The following is a 20365-nucleotide window of genomic DNA, read 5'->3' on the forward strand; positions in this document are numbered from 1 at the left end:
TGTAATAAATCCTACCAGAGTCACTGGCTTATATATTTGTGTCATAATATAAGGAACAACATTTAATTGAAGACAGGGATTGTTGTTGCACATTAAAAAGAAGACTTGAATTTCATAACCTAAACCACATTATTATTTATTAATGTTGAAATTGCGAGAAGCCCGTGCCACATTTACTATTTCACATCACATGCCGCATCGTGATACGAACTCTAATAACTACTATTTTTGTGTTTTCGCAAAATTAAAAATCAGAAATTAAATTTTACTGATTCTTAAATATTTTAAACAACTTAAAATATTAAACAGAGATACCCCCCTAGGGTGTCAGTCGAGGGACTCAAGCTCGGCTCGGCTACAATGTTGAGTAGAGTTTGAGTTCGTCAGTTTTTGACTCTGAACTTAAACTCGATTGGAAAAAAAAAAAATGAAGAATTGGAGAGTTTTTTGTTTTTTTGGTGGGTTCAAGATTCGAGCTCAAGCTTGGTTAGGCTCAAGATTGACACTATAACAAATGAGTTGAGCTCAATTAGCCTAAAACTCGGTTCGTTTACACCTCTACTTGCCCCTATGCATGCTCCCAAAAAACTAGGGTTCGGTTTAGGGATGGAGTTGAAGACTTGAAGGTCATCTGCGCTATCTACGAAAATCTAATAATGAGTTAATGACTTTTTCCTATCAAAATAATAGCTTAACAATACTTTTACACTGAGCTTCTTAAAATATCATTTTATTATTTAAATTTATATTTCATTTTTTATTTTGGCATTGTTGTAACCTCATACCACTACCATTCTCTTTTATAATCATCACACACTAAAACCCTTCAAACCCAACTCCTACTGACCCCTTCAATTACCGACAATCGAATGATTAGGGTTTGTGCAGTCGCTCCTCTCAAATCAAATTCCGATCAATCCCGATCATCAAAATCCAAACATCTACCATCAAAATACTCATTGGTTTCCTTTTTTCAAAAGTTTTAACAATTTGAATCGAGTTTGTTCTTTATTCACTATTGGAATATAAAATTGAATAATAAATTAATTTTTTTTGTAAGTTTGTGGACGAAAAAATATTATTAAATTATTATTTGAATAGAAAAAGGCTGTTAACTCTCCAATAATTATGTAAATTAAATATAAAATATTGTAATATTAAAAAAGCCGTTGACCTCGTCGGATAACGTAAATAAAAAGCAATGGATCCAATCTTTTATTTCTTTGATGTCATTTGTTAGTAACAATGTCATTGGCTTTTTCTTTTCATTTTTTTTTTTTAAATTAGAGTGAAAAAGGGAAAGGGTAATAAAGGAATTAGCAAGAGGAAGTAGATTTGATGTAAAGGGTGGGGATGGGTCACCTCTGTTTGGGTTAATGAGTTGTATCCATCAAAATCCGAGCATGACGCGTTAATATCCCATTGCATCAACTGATTGATAGATAGATAGATGGACGCGATGGACGGATGTGATTGCTTGACTTGATGCATCATGCATGGTGATGGGTAGTCAGCTAGGTTAATAATCATTTCATTTCCATCACTCACATTAAATAGAAGTTTTTGTCGTTTCCCTGTATTACTGTAAACTCCATTTTCACCATTTTTCACTAATATAAAACCTTATTTTATTAGATAGCTACATCTGAAAAATACTCTCCAGTTTCGTTTGAAATGGTGAAGTTTTCAGTGCAGATATGGCAACAAAAGTTGGGGTTACTATCAAACTTTTACATGAAAAATATGATGAAATAGTTGAAGATGGTGATGATGATGATGATGATGATGATGGTGAGTAGTCTTTCTGCATATCATCAGAAGTGATTTTGCTATTTTGGACATGATATATGAAAGAGATGGGTAATGAAAATTATGTGTTGTTTGTAACATGAGGAAGGTTTAAGAGCAGGGATTTTTGATGAAGACAAAAGGATATTCAGCAGCTTCAATCTCAATCAACAATGATACTGGGAATCTTTCTTCATTTTGCATGCAATATATTTTCACTGTTTTACAGTTGTTGAAACATCAATTTAAACCCTAAGATTTTAGCCTCAATAATTGATTCATGAATTGATGGTGCCTATATATACGCATATATAATACACCTAGCTACCACCATAACTTAGCTATACTTTAAGTTCTGTTGTTCTTGGTCAAATTTAATTTAATTTAATTGCCTTGAAAAATTAGAACTTCTCACCTAAATTAGATAAATACAGAGCTGGGTAGGGGATCGTGCAGAACCTTTAATATGCAGTATCCACCATGGAAGAGTAGGTAAAAGAAAAGAGGTATTAAAAGTTTCACAAATAATTACAACAAACAAACAAAAACAAACAAAACAAAATCATCAAATCATTTCATTATGGTAAAGGGTAAAGGTAAAGCTCTTTTGCCATCTTGCTTTTAGCCTCATTCTGTGGGAAATTTCTTTGTCTCTTGTGCTGAAAACTGTGGCTCCTAGCTGCTGTACAATTACTTGCAGAAATACTACCAAAACCTCAACAAATCAACAGTAACACAAACACATATGAATAAAGAGTGAAAATTATAAAATGAGAGAGATAAAAGAAAAGATATAATATGAAGGTGGCGTGTAAATGAGACGGGTTTCTGTGGAGTTGATAATTTAATCTTGTACCGTTCAGACAGAAGAGATACGAAACAGCTTTATCGATACATGGTGAAATCTCAATGTATCTCTCTCTTTCTCTTGTAGATATATAATATATGCATATTTTTTGGTTTTATTATTTTATATTTACTCTCTCTCTCTCTCTCTCTCTCTCTCTCAAAAGGGCCCCTCTCATAAAACTACTTTCTGTTCCCTCTTATATTTTCCTCACTAATAGAGAATACCTGCACACTTTCTCACGCACGCACGCATACTCAAAACAGTACCCCACAGAGCCCCACTCTTCAGAAACATACATCATCCTCTCTCTCTCTCTTTCTCTCTACCTATGGTGTTATGATCAGCTTTTTTGCCAGAGCCCCTATAAGACAGAGAGAGAGAAAACGCAATAGGACACTGCAGAGAAAACATAGAGAGATTTTTCCAACCCCAGATCATACCTTATTATTGTTGTTATTTATTATTTATTAATTATTTTATTTTATTCTTTTAACCTTTCCCCTGTCAATCCATTCATCAAATCCCCATGGAAACTACCCAATATAACATAACTCAACTCTCTCAAACCACACTATCCCACAACTACGCAAACCAAGTTCCACAAGCAACATAAGAAAAAGTTCTCTCTTTGTTCTGAAGTTTCAAGTTTCATCAAGATATAAGCGATCAAGTTTGGTTTTTTGTTTCTTCTTGTGTTTTAGTTGAGTATTCAGTTCAGTCTATATAGCTTTTGTTTCTTCTTCATGGATACATTCCATCATCATTTTGACAACTCTGATGCCCATTTGCCTCCTGGCTTTCGGTTTCACCCCACTGATGAAGAACTCATCACGTTTTATCTTCTCAAGAAGGTTCTTGACAGTAACTTTTCCGGGCGAGCCATTGCTGAAGTTGATCTCAACAAGTGTGAGCCTTGGGAGCTTCCAGGTAACATAAAATTTTCATTTATTGAACTCGAGTTATTAGTTGATACAAGTTTTGACGTTTTGTTTTGTTTTTTTAATTTCGTTGGCAGAGAAGGCGAAGATGGGAGAGAAAGAGTGGTACTTCTTTAGCCTACGGGATAGGAAGTACCCAACTGGGCTGAGAACTAACAGGGCCACAGAAGCAGGTTACTGGAAGGCCACTGGGAAAGACAGAGAGATTTACAGCTCAAGAACCTGTGCTCTTGTGGGCATGAAGAAAACTCTCGTGTTTTACAAAGGGAGAGCCCCCAAAGGAGAAAAAAGCAACTGGGTTATGCATGAATATCGCCTTGAAGGCAAATTTTCTTACCATTATCTCTCCAGGAGCTCCAAGGTATATCGCATAAGCTTAAAAATCCCAATTACATTTTGTTGATGATGGTACAAAGTTGCTCCTTGAAGGAGCTAAAAAAGGAAAGGGTGCGGAATTAATAGTGGAGTAATACTTTGCTACATTGCAGAAAGTGGAATGACTTTATGTTTTTATTGAGTTTAAACCCCCAATAACTTTATCATTACTCTTTAAACAGCTTCCTTCTCAGAATATTCAAGTTGTTACACCCATTTTAATGGCTCCCCACTTCTCATTTCTCGCGTTAAGAGTGAGAATCCATGGATTATATGTTTATTTTCCCACATGTCTATTTAAACTAACTACTCCTAATCTTGTCGTTTATGGTCACATTGCCTTATTACCTCAAGATAACCTAATCTTTTATAACATTTACTTCGCAAAGTAACAATTTTTTTTTTTTTTTTGTGACAATAATAATCATGCAGAGTCGGATATTAACTTTTTGTGTCATTTGTTGAGATTATAAGTAAGATATGTGACAAGTTTTGTTTACCTTCAGGATGAATGGGTGATTTCCAGGGTGTTTCAGAAGAGCATTGGTTCCACTGCGAACAATTCCAAGAAAACTCGCATGAACTGCTCAAATGCAACTTCAACACTAAACCTTTCATACCCAGAGCCGAGTTCTCCCTCCTCGGTCTCTCTGCCGCCTCTCCTTGACCACCCCAACACCACCACAACCGCCGCCGTTACTGAAAGTTGCTCCTTTGACAATCACGCTCCCACTGAGCACGTGTCCTGTTTCTCCACCATTGCAGCCGCTGCTGCTTCTGCTGCTGCTTCCACATTCAACCCCACTTTTGACCTGGCCCCACCGCTCAACGGGATTGACCCAGTTGGTCGTTTCTCAAGAAACCTTGGCGTCTCTAACTTCCCCAGCTTGAGGTCTTTGCAAGAGAATCTCCATTTGCCTAACTTCTTTTACCCTCCCCCACCTCCTCCCCCGCCGTTCCAGGGTGGTACCTCAAACTGGCCGGTGATGCAAGACATGATGGCCGGAGGAGGAGGAACCGGTGGTGGTGCCAGGATGTCTGTGGGGCCAACTGAACTTGATTGCATGTGGACTTACTAAGTGAAACTCTCGTGAAAGAGTTTCCAGGAATTGAATTTCTGAGACTCGGCTTTTCTCCAGCCATAGAGAGATTTCCTTTTGTGGTGTGCTTTTAAACTTTTCATAATGTGTAATTTTCATTATCGTCCATTAAAGTTAATCTTATTTGTACCAGCAATATGTTTTATGTTTTTATATGCTTCTGTATCAGATGGTTAACTACTTGTAGGCATTAATGATGGATGATTTTCTGTTGTGTTAAAACACTTAAGTTTAACAATATGGCGTCTGGTTTCCTACTTAGAATCAATCCCATGTAATGTCTTCTTGAATGAAACATTAAATGGGTAGTTGGGGTTAGGCCATTTGGTGCATAATGAATGTGCTAAAATGTCTAAATCATATCCACAATTATTATGTGGGGTCTGGTTTGCTTCATGTTTGAGCTTCAAGAGCATGACTTCATTTGCTACTTGCAGAAGGGACAAATCTAATACACCCAGTGAGATAGTATTTTTCACCGATGAAGCAAATAAAAAATATATGTATAGGCAAGTAATGGCTATGGCCGACTAGCTTGGAGATTTAAATTAATAATTTTTTTGTACTGTGGAAGTTGGAGATACACACAAGTTGAGTAATTAGTACCGATTCTTCTCCACAATGTTCTCCATAATCGTCCAAACTTTATGACAACTGCAGAGATTCAGGCACATTGTGGTATTTCATTTATGCTTTCAGATATCATATTCTCTGATCAAAACTTAGGTGGTTAATCTCCAAATTACATTCCATTTCGTCAGGAGTTTATAGTTCAAAATCTTGAAGAAATTAAAATTGTACATAGTGCCAAAGATTGCACAAACTCTGATCTGATCTGCCTGCAGAATGCTGATGCTTCCCAATGAAATGATGGTGATGAGGTGGGGTGGTCAGGTTGTTCACAGCAAGCCACAAGGTGGAAAACTGGCATGTGATATGAGGATGATTGGCAAGGCAATCAGTACAGTAACATTTTGGGTTTTCTGGGACAGCCCAACAACTGGGACCAGTGCCTTCATTGGCTTGTGGCTTGCTTCTGCCATAGAAATGGCATGGCACGCCATGTACCATATTGATGAAAGTTTTGGCCTTTAACTTAACTTCCCCCTGCAGGAAATGTTTGCTCTTGAATAATATATCCAAATTCCAAACACCAAAAGCTGGGGTTTGGATGTTATGTAAAGAGAAAGAGAATTATTATTTGAGTTGGTTTTAACTTTTACATGCCTTAAGACTCTTTGATGTGATCATTTCTTTTAACATTTTGTGTTGGGAATTTGCCCCATTTCATATTTTGAAGGAGACACAGCCATGGATGACTGGACATTTGTGTTTCTTTTTATGGTAGATATGAACGGTGAAACATGAAGTTCAAAAATAAATGAGGCCCAATAAATCACATTGTGGGCTATCTTTTCTTTTCTGTCCTCCTGGATTTTCTTCAACAAAAAGCATTTTCTTCTTGGGCTACATACTTTGTTTGATATGTTATCTATTCTTTAAAAAATAAATGGAATATATTCTTTATTTTTATTTAGAAAATTGATGTACAAGACAATGCATGTTTGTTTTTATTCTATTTGTGATTCTTTTTTTTTTTTTTTTAATATTTCAAAATTTATTTAAAATTATTTTTTCGAACTAATTTTATTATCATCTCCAGGTTCTGTTCATTAGATTTAACATCGCAAAAAAGAAAAGACATTTTGAATAATTAATTGATGGTTTTGGTCAAAATTGATTATTTTTACTTTCAAAAATTATAATAGTATTAAAACGATTAACCGTACGACCAAAACTTTCAAGGTTTGTCCAAAATTGTCAATCCTTTAATTAAAACTAGTTGTTTAGGGGAAAATATTAACAACTGGATCAAAATATATTTTATAGTTTATACCATTTTAAGGTTTTTGAGACAAATCTAAAGGGTGACATTGCAATAAACATGTTGTTACGAAAACTCATAACAGTGGGTGATACCTAATCGATCACGACGGGATTGGGTAGAGTGTGTGCGTGATTAAGAATAACCAGTTTGAAATGGATTAAAAAATTAACAACGGAATGACAAGAGAGGTTTTTAAAGTGGTTCAGCAAGTATGAATCAAACTTACGTCCACTACTATATTATTGCTTTGTATTTGCTTTATATACAAGGTGATTACAGGTAGGGGTGTAAACGAGCTGAGTATCACCCTAAACGAGCCTGACTCGGTTAAGCATTAGACGAGTTTGAGTCGAGTCACGAGTCGACCGAGTCAAGAAAATTCAGCTTGTGACTCGGCTCGTTTAACGCGAGTTCGAATTAGCTCGATTATGGCTCGTTTGGCCCTTTTTTAATATAACATGCTGATCTTGTTTTACACAAATCATATCCAATTTTTGATAAATTTGCATCTAAATCAACATAAATCACATCCAAATCAACATAAACAACCTATTACACAACAAATTATACAATCCAAGACCCAAAAAAAAAAAAAAAAAAACACAAATGTCCATTAAAATACATCAAAATTATGCTCAAAACAGCATAGAACTCAAACTTCCGGAAGTTGAATCTCCAATGGTTCTTGTGTTTGTGGGTGGCTTGGTGTGATAATCGGGAAATTGTTTTTGGGGTTTCTTGTTTCAGGGTTCTTGATTTGGGGGAGAATGAATTTACGTGATTTGATTTTGGGTTAATTGGGGTTATTTGGTTAAGGGTTAATTTGTGATTTTTTAAACCTTTTAGTCTTTTACATGTCAAATTACCAAAAAACCCAAAAACTTGTATTATGCGCAAAAAAACCTAAACGAGCCACTATTGGCTCGCGAGCCGAGTCAGGGTAGACTTGAACTCGACTCGGTAACTTACTCGAGTCGAATTCGAGCCGGCTCTACTTGATTATAATCTAGCCGAGTTCGAGTATTTAACGGAGCGGCTCGGCTCGACTGACAGCGCTAATTATAGGGAGGAAACAGGCAATAGCGAGCTAAAACTCTCTCTAAGTGATTTCTTGTTCTTGTGTGAATCATCCATCCCTAAAAAAAAGGCGGTTTCTCATTTTTATACACACCATGTGTTGACGCTTGATTTTGGACGCCAACGACTCGCACGTGGGAAACGCTGAGCTGACTCAGGAGACACACGTGATGGATCCATGAGATTTGAATATGGAACTGAGATTATATATTTTGCAGAAAATATAAGTAAAAGATTGGCAAGAGGGGTTTTTATAGTGGTTCGGATGCTCAACAAGCGACTCCTACATCCACTGTTATTTTATTGATCTCTTACTATTTCTATGAATTTGCCCGTAAGGCATACAAAGATGAAGAAATAAAGTGTTTTTACAGAGAGAAAGAATTGAAGCTAAATCTCAGCCCAGCCACCAGCCTCTCTTCTTCGGGAAGAGAAAAATCCATTTATTCACATTTGCACTCAATGCAATGAGAGCTTTTGCAAACTGCCTTGACACATGGAAGGCTCTCGTCCATTCATCTCCTTGAAATGAGATAAAGTTGGTGAGAATATCTTTGGAGATATGGGCTTGGCAGCTGGTATAGAGAGACATTAATTGTGCTGACATAGGCTTGACTTTTTGAGGCTACACCATGGTGAGGAGTTGTTGTTACAGGGTTGATTTCACACATAATCTCCATAATTCGGATATGAATCAACTTCTTTATATTGAAGTCTGAACACACCATCTTAATATTGATAAACTTGTTGGAGAAGTCATCTATCAGTACACCTGAGTAGGACTCAACCGTCGATCCTAGTTTAGTAGGAGGACAGGTGGCACGAATCTGATCGTCGGAAGATCATCCACATCAACCTTATCTTGTTAAACCTACAAGAAAATAATTATAAATGTAAAACTTTATTAGCTAATTATATCCTATTTATTTTATTTGAAACAACGTGTGTTAAAATTTGAAAGAGAAGAGCCGAAGCATATCGGATTTTCCTGACCCGCGTATTGTAATCTGCGTCGGTTTGCCCCAGCACGACATCGTGACACGCAACCAAAGCAATCGCCACGCGTCGTTTCAAACCTTTCCCTTTCTTTCTTACTCGCTTTCTGGCTCACTATACACCATCGCAGTATAGCTTTCACAGCAAGCAAAGTTTTAGCGATTTCTCAGCAATGACAAGAATTCGCAATAGCCGATCCGACTCAGTTACTTGACTCGGCTTCTGACTTCGCTAATCATCCTGGTAACTATTTAATCGAATTGATTATTATTTTTTTTTTGCATAATCTGAGAAGGAGAGAATATTAATAATCTTTTGTAATCACTGCATTTCAGGTGTTCAAAGCGACGCCGCACTAAGGACTTCCTCGACCGCTTTCCTCTTCCCGTCATAATCAGTAACTGAAACTTTTGTTCATTTGTGAAGTAATACATTGTTTTTGTTTTGTTTGTTTTTTTTTTTATTGGCTTATATTATGTAAAGTTTGCTTAATAAGTTTGTAAGAATATTTTAGTTTATAAATTATTTACTGATCATTTGCAACATTTTATAAGAAACATTGCAAGTTTTGCGTTCATATTTGCATTTCTTAGGTAATATGAATTATAAAAGTATTATGGTTTATTTTTTTATTTTTTATTTACTGAGTTTTTTCACATTCTTTTGAATGAACCTGTGCTCAGCTTGAAATGTTATTGATTGAAATTGGATTGATAAGTCAGCCATTCATTTTAACTTGTCTTGTCTAAGTTGGCTTTCATAATTCCTTGCACTAGCTTGCTTCAGTTTTGAATAGTATTTGACTTTTAGATTGCGTTTGTGGTCTTTTGTAATTATTTTCCTTTGTTATAAACTATATAACTTTGTTTTGGAGACATATCATATAACATATTTCTATCTTGTGTGGAATTTGGTTTTGATGTAATTTTCTTCTAATATTTGCAGTGCTTTACAAACGAAAGGCCACGTGCCTGGTTTAGAAACTACCCTGGTTGCTTGTTTAGAAAGGATATTCAAAACAAAGTATGGTGCCTCTCTTATCCCTGAGTACATGGTATGCAAATAATTATTTATTTATTTATTTGTTTTTTCTGCAGAATGAAAATTTTCATTTGTATTTTGGTATCTTTCTTTGGGCTATGTCAGCTATTTAGTGATAGCGTGGAGTGAATATGTTGAGTGAGATTTGCATTTAGTTACCCGAAAATTGGTTTTTGTGTATTCTTTCATATGGATATTATGTTAAGTTCTAAAGCCAGTAAAATTGCTCATTTCCTTGAGCATATTGCTAGAGTATTGAAAATTATCTCTTTGTAAGACAACAACATATGTCTTGAATTGGGAATAAGTTTGTAATTCATTCTCTTGAAATCTCTTAACCTTGAAGAATTTACAATGAGAATGAAGTTCTGTGTTTATTCCTGCTCAAAATGAGGGTTTGTTTTTGTGATCTAAGGTTATTAAAAAATTTCCCTCATGCTTTTCCTGTATTTGCTGTTTGTTCAGGCTTTTGTACAAGTAGGTCTGAAAGCGAAATCTCAATCAGTCAGATGTTTGGCCTGCAACACTGTGAGTTCATGTGTAACATGTACAATTTTACTTACTTTGATGTTGCTGATAAAATGGGCACTTGCTTGTTGGATCTTTTATGTGATAAAGCTCTGCATTCACCATTGCCACTATTTTCCAGCTTTGCTTAAGCAATGTTTAAAAATAAATTATAATTGCTTGTGAAATTCTCACTCTTATTACAATAGTTGTTTGGTGTATTCACTTCATTCTTCATCAAGTTCATCCTTGTGTTAGAATTGTAGACGAATTAACTGAAGATATACCTGGCTCCCTTAGCATAGCGTTCCTATCCATCTTTATGGGCATTGATAAAACAAAAAACAAAAGCTCCTTTTTGGAAGGGCTCTTTTCTTGGTCCATTAACTAGAAAAAAAAAATAAATAAAAGAAGGAGATCTAGATTTGCTTGAGTTTAAAGTAAGCACATGATTTGGTAAGATTGCTATTGTGTGATTGCTGTAGTTTGGGCTTATCATTCTACACTGGCGGGGAAGGAAAAATGAGCAGTTTATGCTTTAGTAGCTACTGTTTTACTGGTCTCTAGTATTCACTGGCTTTCAACGGATGGACTATTATTAGGCATCTTTTGCTATTTCGGATAGTATTTATGGATCTACCTTTTTCTTAGCTACTTCCCATCAGTTCTCTCTTTTCATTCAAGTTTCTTATCAGTACCCCTTCAAGTCCAAGTATATTACTAGTATGAAGCAATTTATTGTAAACTTACTAAATGGAATTGATAATTTGATGCAACTTATGATTGCTTGGTAATATTTAAATGCATTTGTTTAATTATATGCTTCTGATGTAATGGATGTTTCCATATCACTGTTATTGATTTCCTATACTGTCATGCTGACTGCCTCACAGATTGCTTGCCTTCTGGATATTTCTGGTGAAGAGACTCATGCTATAGAGTTGATCATTGACTATGAGATATATCCACTATTGCTAGATTGCGTAATTGACGGGTAAGAAATGATATTTACCAAGTCACGGTTTGGAATAGGTCTTTCAATTCTTTGTGATAGGAAATTTTGGTTTTTATTTTCTTTTTATTTTTTATTTCTAATCCACTTAAGGCCAAAGAGAATGGAAAATGAGAAGGCCTTAGCACTTGTTGAAGCAAAATCTGGATATAAAATTCTGCGCTATTATACCTTTCTAGTCGAGACCATGGTATTTGTTGTGTTGTAATTTGATTACAGTATTTGACAGCTTGATCAAGCATAGATTATATATAGATAACCTGACTGTTATGCCTAGAGGTCATCTGTTCCATCATAATTGTTTTGTTGCTTGTAATCATCAAAATAGCACTTATAGAAATTTATGTGATATAAATCAGTTTTATCCCTAGAATAAATAGATGAATATATGATTGTCTTGACTAAAGTAGATTTTTTATTTGCTTAGTACCTTTATGTTTGATTTTTTTTCCATCTCTTTGGGATCAGCTTGTTGGGCATCTCAACTCTGCCTTGAAAGCCACAAATCTGTTGATAGTATTTATCCTTCCTTGATTGCTTCCGTGTACTATTGTTTTTTGTGGTCTCTTGTAGTTAGTCCTCAATTAGCATTTTTCTTGCCCTCATTCTTTATTCCTTATATCATGACACGGATAAGAAAGTTTTGATGGTCATCTTTTGAGTAATTTTGTCTTGTGAAGTAATTATGTCCAAGTTCATTAGTTATAGAAAGTATCAATATGGTATATTTATTCTCTTTGTCCTTCTCACCCCACAGAGGGGAAAGAAAAAATATTCATCTCATCTTACATAGGCATGTGCAATCATTTCATGGGAAACCTCATTGGTTGGAATAACTTTGGTAGAGTTTTCTTATATGATATCACAGGTGAAAGGATTTATTGGAGTTTTGAATTTGGAGGTAAGTTTTGGTAGCATGTAATGTTTTTAATTGGTTTTTGTGTTTTGCATATTTCAAAAATTCTTGGTGGCTGAGGATGAGATATTAGATTACAAATCATTTAAGAGTTATTTTTGTGCAAAATTTGTGAATGCATTTCCCCTTCTCTGTAGCAATGAGCAAGTTGCAACTGCATCAATGGAGGCAATAAAGAAGTTAGCTGGCTTTCCAAAAAGCATTGTAAGGATTTGGCTACTATTTTTCTTGTCTGTTAGTCTAACTTCTAACAATTAAAGTTAACGAGTGTTAATTTAATTACTAACGGTGTGATGCAAATTTTATGAAGGACATCATCTTTCCAGCTAATAATGATGAAGCTACACACCTTGGAAACTTAGCAGCCCGATGTTCATCTCTGGTATGAGAATTGATGACTTGTGTTGGATTAAATCCTCTGTAATTTGGGCATGACAACTTTTAATAATTTTGAAGATTATCAAAATTGTGGCTTGTATTCATGGGCATAATTTTGGAGCCCTATCAGTTTTGTTGATTTATATAAGCCATGGAAACATTTTCAGTTCTGTTTATTTCTTTTACTGTAAAAATGTCGGCTTTAGTGCTTTTTCTCTGACTCAACAAGTAGTTAGAGTAGCGTTTTGAATTTTGAGGCTGATGTGTTGGAGGCAAGCTACTTTGGTACTGGTTTTATTGATGCAGTCATGTAATTTTTCAGGGACGGGTTCGTGTTTTATCTTTGATAGTGAAGCTATTCTCAGTTTCAAGCTCTGTGGCATCAGTTATATGCAATTCAAATTTGCTTAGTTTAATGGAGGCAGGAGTGAGCAATACAGATGATACCCTTGTAACTTTAAGCATTATGGAGCTCCTGTATGAGGTTGGCTGTTAATTATATTGATAAAGTCTTTCGCTTTCCTATATCTGTGTGTATCTCCACTTATTGTCTTTTTTGTATATGCTGACTTCTCTGTATGAAGAATTCTTTCTGGACAAGTCAACTGTGTTAGCTCTTAACAGTTACACATGTTAACAGAACCCATTTAACTGTGGTCACTTTTCTCTTTGTCTAAGTGATGCAAACACTTATTTTGAAGTGCAAGTCACAGTTATTGCATATTAGACTAGGGTAGAAGTGTCATCTGTCATATATTCAAAATTTTCATCTTATTACCTTTTTGTTGAAGTAGGTTTCATGGAAGTATATTTCTGTTACTTGAGCTATTGAATGAGATGAAGTCTGTTACATCTGGCATTGTTTATATAAGATTAATACATGAAACAAAGGAATTTCCCACATAGAAGATAATACTTGATGCTTGATTTAATATTCTTTATTATTTTATAATTCAAAACTTTTGCATTTTTTAATTTGTTTTTGTTATGTGTGGTCAATGGATAAAGTTGGCAGAGATCCAGCATGGTGCAGAATTCTTGGCTAGGACCACCCTTCTTCAACTACTTTGTTCTATCATTGGGTACTTACTTGAGAGAGAATCTTTCTTCACTCTAGCTTTTAGAATCTCTTATATGCTTGATAATTAATTTTTTGTCCCCATATTATATCTTTGGTAGCAATTCAGCTATGGAAACGGTTTTAAGATCAAGAGCAATGATGATAAGTGGAAGGCTTCTATCCAATGAGAATGCACGAATGTTCATTGATGAATCTAGTAAGACTTTTGCTTACTCCCGAAGCTCCAGATGTTGATGAAACATATTATTTGAAAAGTGTTGGACGGTGGTTTGTAAATGTACTAATTTTCTTCCCATTTCAGGCATTAATACTGTGATTTCAGCAATTGATGGAAGACTTGGGTTTTTGGAAAGTCAAGATACTGACGAATGTGAATCTGCACTTGAAGCATTGGGTCAAATAGGGTCATGTAAGTGTGCCCCTAGCTATCATAGACTAAGAAGATAACAACCAGGCGACAAAGCAATTTTATTTGTCTGAGTATATATTTGTGATCTTCACTTAATTCACTTCTTTACAAGTTAGTTAATTTTAAACATGGCTTCAGTGATATTGACTGTGTGAGTAAATAGCTGTCCCTTCTTGAGTTTGAATTCCAATGTGTAGGATGATTCTGCCCATTGATAATGAGCATGAATGCTCATTGCAACCTGGGATTTGTGTCCACAGTCCATGCATCCCATTTCGGCCTGGGCTTCTTTATTTTAGCTACTTTATCGATTGGAAGTACCTATTACTCTTTTTAACTTCTGAAAAACCTATTCAGGCTTAACCCGCTACCTCTATTTGGGTGGGAAGAATTCTTGTGATGAGTAACTGAAATAAAAACAAGTTGCAATATCAAATTGTTCCCTTTATTTATTTATTTATTATTATTCATTTTGTGTGGGTGGTAGCTTATGTTGGTTGGATCTTCTGGGTTTTGCAAGAGGTCTTGGGGATTGAAATTTGAATCCCTTTCAACCTAGTGGAATTGTTTTAAATCAATAAGTTTGGGAAAAATGATAAAAATTGTATGGAAAAAAAGTTGTTGGTTTTGGAACATACTGACAGCTAGTCTTCTGAGTTTTTTTGCTTTATCTTTTGCAAATAATATTAGAAGTTCTTAAATTGCTTGCTTAATCCGCGAAGCTTTATACCTGATATTGTAATAGCTTTTTTAAGCTACCACTTGATCTAAAATTTTAACCTATCAGATAAGGACCCAAGAGTATTTAACACTGCATCAGGTCCATGCGCATGTAACGTGGACCATGCTCAGGTTCATACAAATTATATCCGATACCAAATACCAATACAAATGTAAATATAAATGCTCTCACATGAGTTGTGACATGTAGGAGTGTTGCTTTAATATCATGTCAAGTTGTTATTTGATCACATTTAGGAGTTTTGCTCTAGTGTCATGTCAAGTTAACATTTGATGCAAAAGTTTAAGCTATAAAATAAAAGGGTCGAGAAAGTAGTTTTAAGCTCTCTAAAACATTTTTTATTTGCTTCAACTGATTTGTGTTGCTTTCAGCCATTCAAGGGGCTACATCATTACTCTTGGGTGTGCCACCTGCTGCGAGACATGTGATTGATGCTGCCTTTGATAAGCAGGGAGGCAGTAAGCAGTTGGTGAGTGCATTGGATCCTTTTAATTTATCTCTCCATTGTTTGCTGTCACATGTGGATGTGAGAGGATTCTTCAAATCAAAACTCACAGGGATAAGCAAGATGGAAATGATATTCATGTAACTCTAATGAAATTAGGAGCATAGGGAAGGTGGTTTTCTCATAACGATAATGGCCTCCAGAAAGGTGCCATTTTCTGTGGGCTGGTTGGTTTTTCCAACATGTTGTTGGTGTTGTGCTGGCACACTGCCTGTGAAATAATTTGATGTAATATCCTGGATTTCCCTGTGTGAGATAACTTGATATAAACTTGAGCCTTATATCTTTTGGCCTATTGGAGCATGGCATTGGTATTGATCAAACTGATCCATCCCCATGCAGGGGGATAAGGAGTCAGGGAATTAGACAATTGTAGCATTGGAGTTGCTCTCAAAAGGAAACTCCATCTAAGATATAGACATCCTATACTTCATAGGTTTATACATTCAAGTCCTTGGAGTTTTACTTGACCTTGTGGTACATCAAATTTTACTGTGAACAATGTGTCTAAGTGTAGCTAAATGAATCTTTGAAATAGAAGAACTAAAACCTCTTGGCTGTGAACAGAGCATGAAATTTAGTATGATGTACCCTCATTATTATGAATTAAACTGGCTCTAAGAAATGTGCTCGAAGTGATCTTGTATTAAATATTCTGCAAAGCTTCTAGTTGCTGCACCTTTTTTTATTTTTATCCCCTCCTATATGTTAGTTAGATGATTCTTAATGGAAAAGCAGGCTGCTCTGCATGCTCTTGCAAACATAGCTGGAGAATCTCGACCAGAACACAACACGATTCTTAACAGTAATGCAGAAGAAAGCCTACGACGCTTGATATATGAAGTAGCATCCAGAAGTTCAAAGCTGACTCCATCAGTAAGCCTTTTACTTTTCCAATCAATCAATAGTACTCATCTTTTTGCTTGTTACACTGGAATAATTTTGCAAATTTTACATCTCTTTGACTTTATGGGACTGTTTAATATTTATCCTGTAATTCAAATTGAGTGAGTATATGATGTGGCTGCATTGGACAATAAGCTTCCATATTTTCTCGAGGTGCTGGTCGGNCACTTGATCTAAAATTTTAACCTATCAGATAAGGACCCAGAGTAGTTAACGCTGCATCAGGTCCACGCGCATGTAATGTGGACCATGCTCAGGTTCATACAAATTATATCCGATACCAAATACCAATACAAATGCAAATATAAATGCTCTCACATGAGTCGTGACATGTAGGAGTGTTGCTTTAATATCATGTCAAGTTGATATTTGATCACATTTAGGAGTTTTGCTCTAATATCATGTCAAGTTAACATTTGATGCAAAAGTTTAAGCTATAAAATAAAAGGGAAGTAGTTTTAATTAAGCTCTCTAAAATATTTTTTATTTGCTTCAACTGATTTGTGTTGCTTTCAGCCATTCAAGGAGCTACATCATTACTCTTGAGTGTGCCACCTGCTGCGAGACATGTGATTGATGCTGCCTTTGATAAGCAGGGAGGCACTAAGCAGTTGGTGAGTGCATTGGATCCTTTTAATTTATCTCTCCATTGTTTGCTGTCACATGTGGATGTGAGAGGATTCTTCAAATCAAAACTCACAGGGATAAGCAAGATGGAAATGATATTCATGTAACTCTAATGAAATTAGGAGCATAGGGAAGGTGATTTTCTCATAACGATAATGGCCTCCAGAAAGGTGCCATTTTCTGTGGGCTGGTTGGTTTTTCCAACATGTTGTTGGTGTTGTGCTGGCACACTGCCTGTGAAATAATTTGATGTAATATCCTGGATTTCCCTGTGTGAGATAACTTGATATAAACTTGAGCCTTGTATCTTTTGGCCTATTGGAGCATGGCATTGGTATTGATCAAACTGATCCATCCCCATGCAGGGGGATAAGGAGTCGGGGAATTAGACAATTGTAGCATTGGAGTTGCTCTCAAAAGGAAACTCCATCTAAGATATAGACATCCTATACTTCATAGGTTTATACATTCAAGTCCTTGGAGTTTTACTTGACCTTGTGGTACATCAAATTTTACTGTGAACAATGTGTCTAAGTGTAGCTAAATGAATCTTTGAAATAGAAGAACTAAAACCTCTTGGCTGTGAACAGAGCATGAAATTTAGTATGATGTACCCTCATTATTATGAATTAAACTGGCTCTAAGAAATGTGCTCGAAGTGATCTTGTATAAAATATTCTGCAAAGCTTCTAGTTGCTGCACCTTTTTTTATTTTTATTCCCTCCTATATATTAGTTAGATGATTCTTAATGGAAAAGCAGGCTGCTCTGCATGCTCTTGCAAACATAGCTGGAGAATCTCGACCAGAGCACAACATGATTCTTAACAGTAATGCAGAAGAAAGCCTACGACGCTTGATATATGAAGTAGCATCCAGGAGTTCAAAGCTGACTCCATCAGTAAGCCTTTTACTTTTCCAATCAATCAATAGTACTTATCTTTTTGCTTGTTACACTGGAATAATTTTGCAAATTTTACATCTCTTTGACTTTATGGGACTGTTTAATATTTATCCTGTAATTCAAATTGAGTGAGTATATGATGTGGCTGCATTGGACAATAAGCTTCCATATTTTCTCGAGGTGCTGGTGGGCTGTCTGCACACCAGTGTATCATTAAATAATTTAAAAATTACAGTTATGAATCATTTTAAGTGCACATTCTCTGTTCTTTAAATATATACATTTGTTCATATGGTTTTTCTTAGTCATTTTACACTACCCAAATAGAAGTTCTATTAAGTTTTTGGTACAACTGCAGGGGCTGTTCTCATCAGTTCTTCAACAAGCTGCAGAAATCCGTTTGGCGGTAAGACTTTCATATCCACAATGTTTGAATTGACATTTTCACAATATCTTTTTTTTGATGCAAACAAGAAAATTTACTAATATTATGAAATCATACTGGGAGATCAGGTGGGTAGGCAATCCGCATAAAGAATCTCATAAGAATGTTTGAGTTGACATCTCCGTAATTTCTTTCCTAAAGTGTACATTTTTTGCTCCTCCAAGGAACCGAGTAATTTGGGAATATATTGATAAAATTTATATGCTTCAGCTTGCAAGTCAATGTAGTTGTTCTGGTAGATATTGTTTGTATTTTAGTGCTTAATCAAAGATATTTGATATGGCACTATAATGGAATATTTTCAGGGATATAGAATGATAACTGGGTTGGTGGTTCGGCCTTGGTGCTTGATGGAGATTTGCTCAAAAGCAGGGATTATTGATATAGTAACTGATGCAAATACCGAATCGACAAAAATAGGTCTATTTTCAACACTCTTATGTTCTTGTCATTATAATGATTTCTACATTGGATGTTTTGAGTATTCTCTTTGCTCGTTACTCCAATCACTGTTTGTTAACCTGGAAAAAGGGAATTTGGATTAGACATAATCGGTTTTGACTGAAGGTGACGAATAGGTCGTTGGCAGGATTCAATTTAATTTTATGTTTGTGCTTGGGGAGGGGTGGGATAGGGTACATGGAAAAAAGAAAAAAAGAAGAAGCTCTAAATGTACTTATTTCATCACGCTTAGAGTTACAAGTCTTTCTTCTCTATCCTTCTCCATTGACAATAGTTCACTGAAAAAATTTAAGGTATGGAAGCTAGATACAATTGTTGCAAGGCCATCCATAAGGCTTTCATATCAAGTAAACTCATCGGTGACCCTACTCTTGCTGGGATAGCTGGAAAGGTTAGATCTCTCTTTAATGTAATTCTGGTGATCTTTACCCTACTTTTCTCGTCTCCCCTCGTTGACAATGAAATATGCTTGTGTAGTTGGAGGAAGCTGTGAGAAGGGGTCCATATCTCGCGAGAAAGCAATATGAAACACAACCTGTGGTGATGACAGCCGATAGATTTTAGATTCTATATCTTCTTCTAGGTTGACTCTGAACTGCACGGCCTTTATAAATTTTTGTGTGTACAATTTGGGATTTCCACCTCTTGGTTGACATTCAGTGTGCAGAAACATTTCTAGACTAAACTGATATCTCTTGCGGAAACAGTGCTGAGAAGAATGTGGGTTCAGCCATCAATTAATATGGGAAAAACTCATTCGTAGTTGAAGATTTTTGAAAATTTAAGAACGGAAATTTTGAGGGATGAAATTTTTTGAAAGGTTGACTGCTAGAGAAATGAGTTCAAAATGAACTCTTTTTTATTATAAAATTGAACGAGGAAAAATTGATAATGAAGATACACAATAGCTTTCTTAATGCTTTATATTGTACTAGCAAACGACTTTTTTTCACTTAAAATAATGGCTTAATGTTACATCCAATGTTTTAAAACCTAACCCGGGGTGCACCTGGCAAAGTTGCTCGGTCCTGGTTTGATCGGCGGTCAAACTAGTTTGACAAAAACTTCTAAAATTCAGTAAATACACTCCAAACAATGACATTAAGTCTTTATAGGTTTAAAATTTAGTAAACACACCTCAAATACAAATCGGTCGGTGTTTGGTTGGTGGCGGCAACACCCCAAATGCAACCCAAATTACCCCTTGAGCTCATTCCCCTAAAAATATACCCAATAAGTTTAATTTCGGCTAAATCTCACTGATGCCGGTATTTGCATTCTAGGCTAGATCTCATCGACATCGATAATCCTACCCATCACCAAGAAATTACTCCTCTCTTCCTTCCGACCAAAGCGCACCTCACTCCATCCTTGTTAGTCTTGCCAATCGTCAACAAAAGCTGGTTGTTGTCGTTGCCAG

At 35.6% G+C, this 20365-nt stretch overlaps 2 protein-coding genes across 2 annotated transcripts; both read left to right on the forward strand.

Moving 5' to 3' along the window:
• The first annotated feature begins 3381 nt into the window (after positions 1-3381).
• LOC116124978 (protein CUP-SHAPED COTYLEDON 2-like) lies at positions 3382-5149 on the forward strand. The gene is made up of 3 exons (XM_031410719.1): positions 3382-3565; positions 3654-3937; positions 4458-5149. Exons 1-3 carry the CDS (start codon positions 3382-3384, stop codon positions 5028-5030), a joined length of 1041 nt encoding a protein of 346 aa, XP_031266579.1. The 3' UTR covers positions 5031-5149.
• A 748-nt stretch (positions 5150-5897) lies between these two features.
• Positions 5898-19664, forward strand: LOC116124959. Its single transcript, XM_031410709.1, has 17 exons — positions 5898-6132; positions 9373-9409; positions 9958-10066; positions 10519-10581; positions 11454-11554; positions 12626-12692; positions 12799-12870; positions 13189-13350; positions 13875-13948; positions 14046-14143; positions 14249-14356; positions 15470-15567; positions 16342-16479; positions 18397-18444; positions 18789-18903; positions 19239-19336; positions 19423-19664. The coding sequence occupies exons 1-17, from the start codon at positions 5898-5900 to the stop codon at positions 19507-19509; spliced, it is 1710 nt and encodes a 569-aa protein (XP_031266569.1). The 3' UTR covers positions 19510-19664.
• The last annotated feature ends 701 nt before the right edge of the window (positions 19665-20365 follow it).

This window comes from Pistacia vera, unplaced genomic scaffold (genome assembly GCF_008641045.1).
Source record: "Pistacia vera cultivar Batoury unplaced genomic scaffold, PisVer_v2 Contig158, whole genome shotgun sequence".
Taxonomy (NCBI): Eukaryota; Viridiplantae; Streptophyta; class Magnoliopsida; order Sapindales; family Anacardiaceae; genus Pistacia; species Pistacia vera.

Excerpts from the sequence above, each read along its gene's own strand:
- LOC116124978 (XM_031410719.1), top strand. The coding sequence starts at position 3,382 with ATGGATACATTCCATCATCATTTTGACAACTCTGATGCCCATTTGCCT. Across the intron at positions 3,566-3,653 it reads TGAGCCTTGGGAGCTTCCAG|AGAAGGCGAAGATGGGAGAG; the intron begins GTAACATAAAAT and ends TTTCGTTGGCAG. Across the intron at positions 3,938-4,457 it reads ATCTCTCCAGGAGCTCCAAG|GATGAATGGGTGATTTCCAG; the intron begins GTATATCGCATA and ends GTTTACCTTCAG.
- LOC116124959 (XM_031410709.1), top strand. The coding sequence starts at position 5,898 with ATGCTGATGCTTCCCAATGAAATGATGGTGATGAGGTGGGGTGGTCAG. Across the intron at positions 10,067-10,518 it reads CTCTTATCCCTGAGTACATG|GCTTTTGTACAAGTAGGTCT; the intron begins GTATGCAAATAA and ends CTGTTTGTTCAG. Across the intron at positions 13,351-13,874 it reads TTATGGAGCTCCTGTATGAG|TTGGCAGAGATCCAGCATGG; the intron begins GTTGGCTGTTAA and ends CAATGGATAAAG.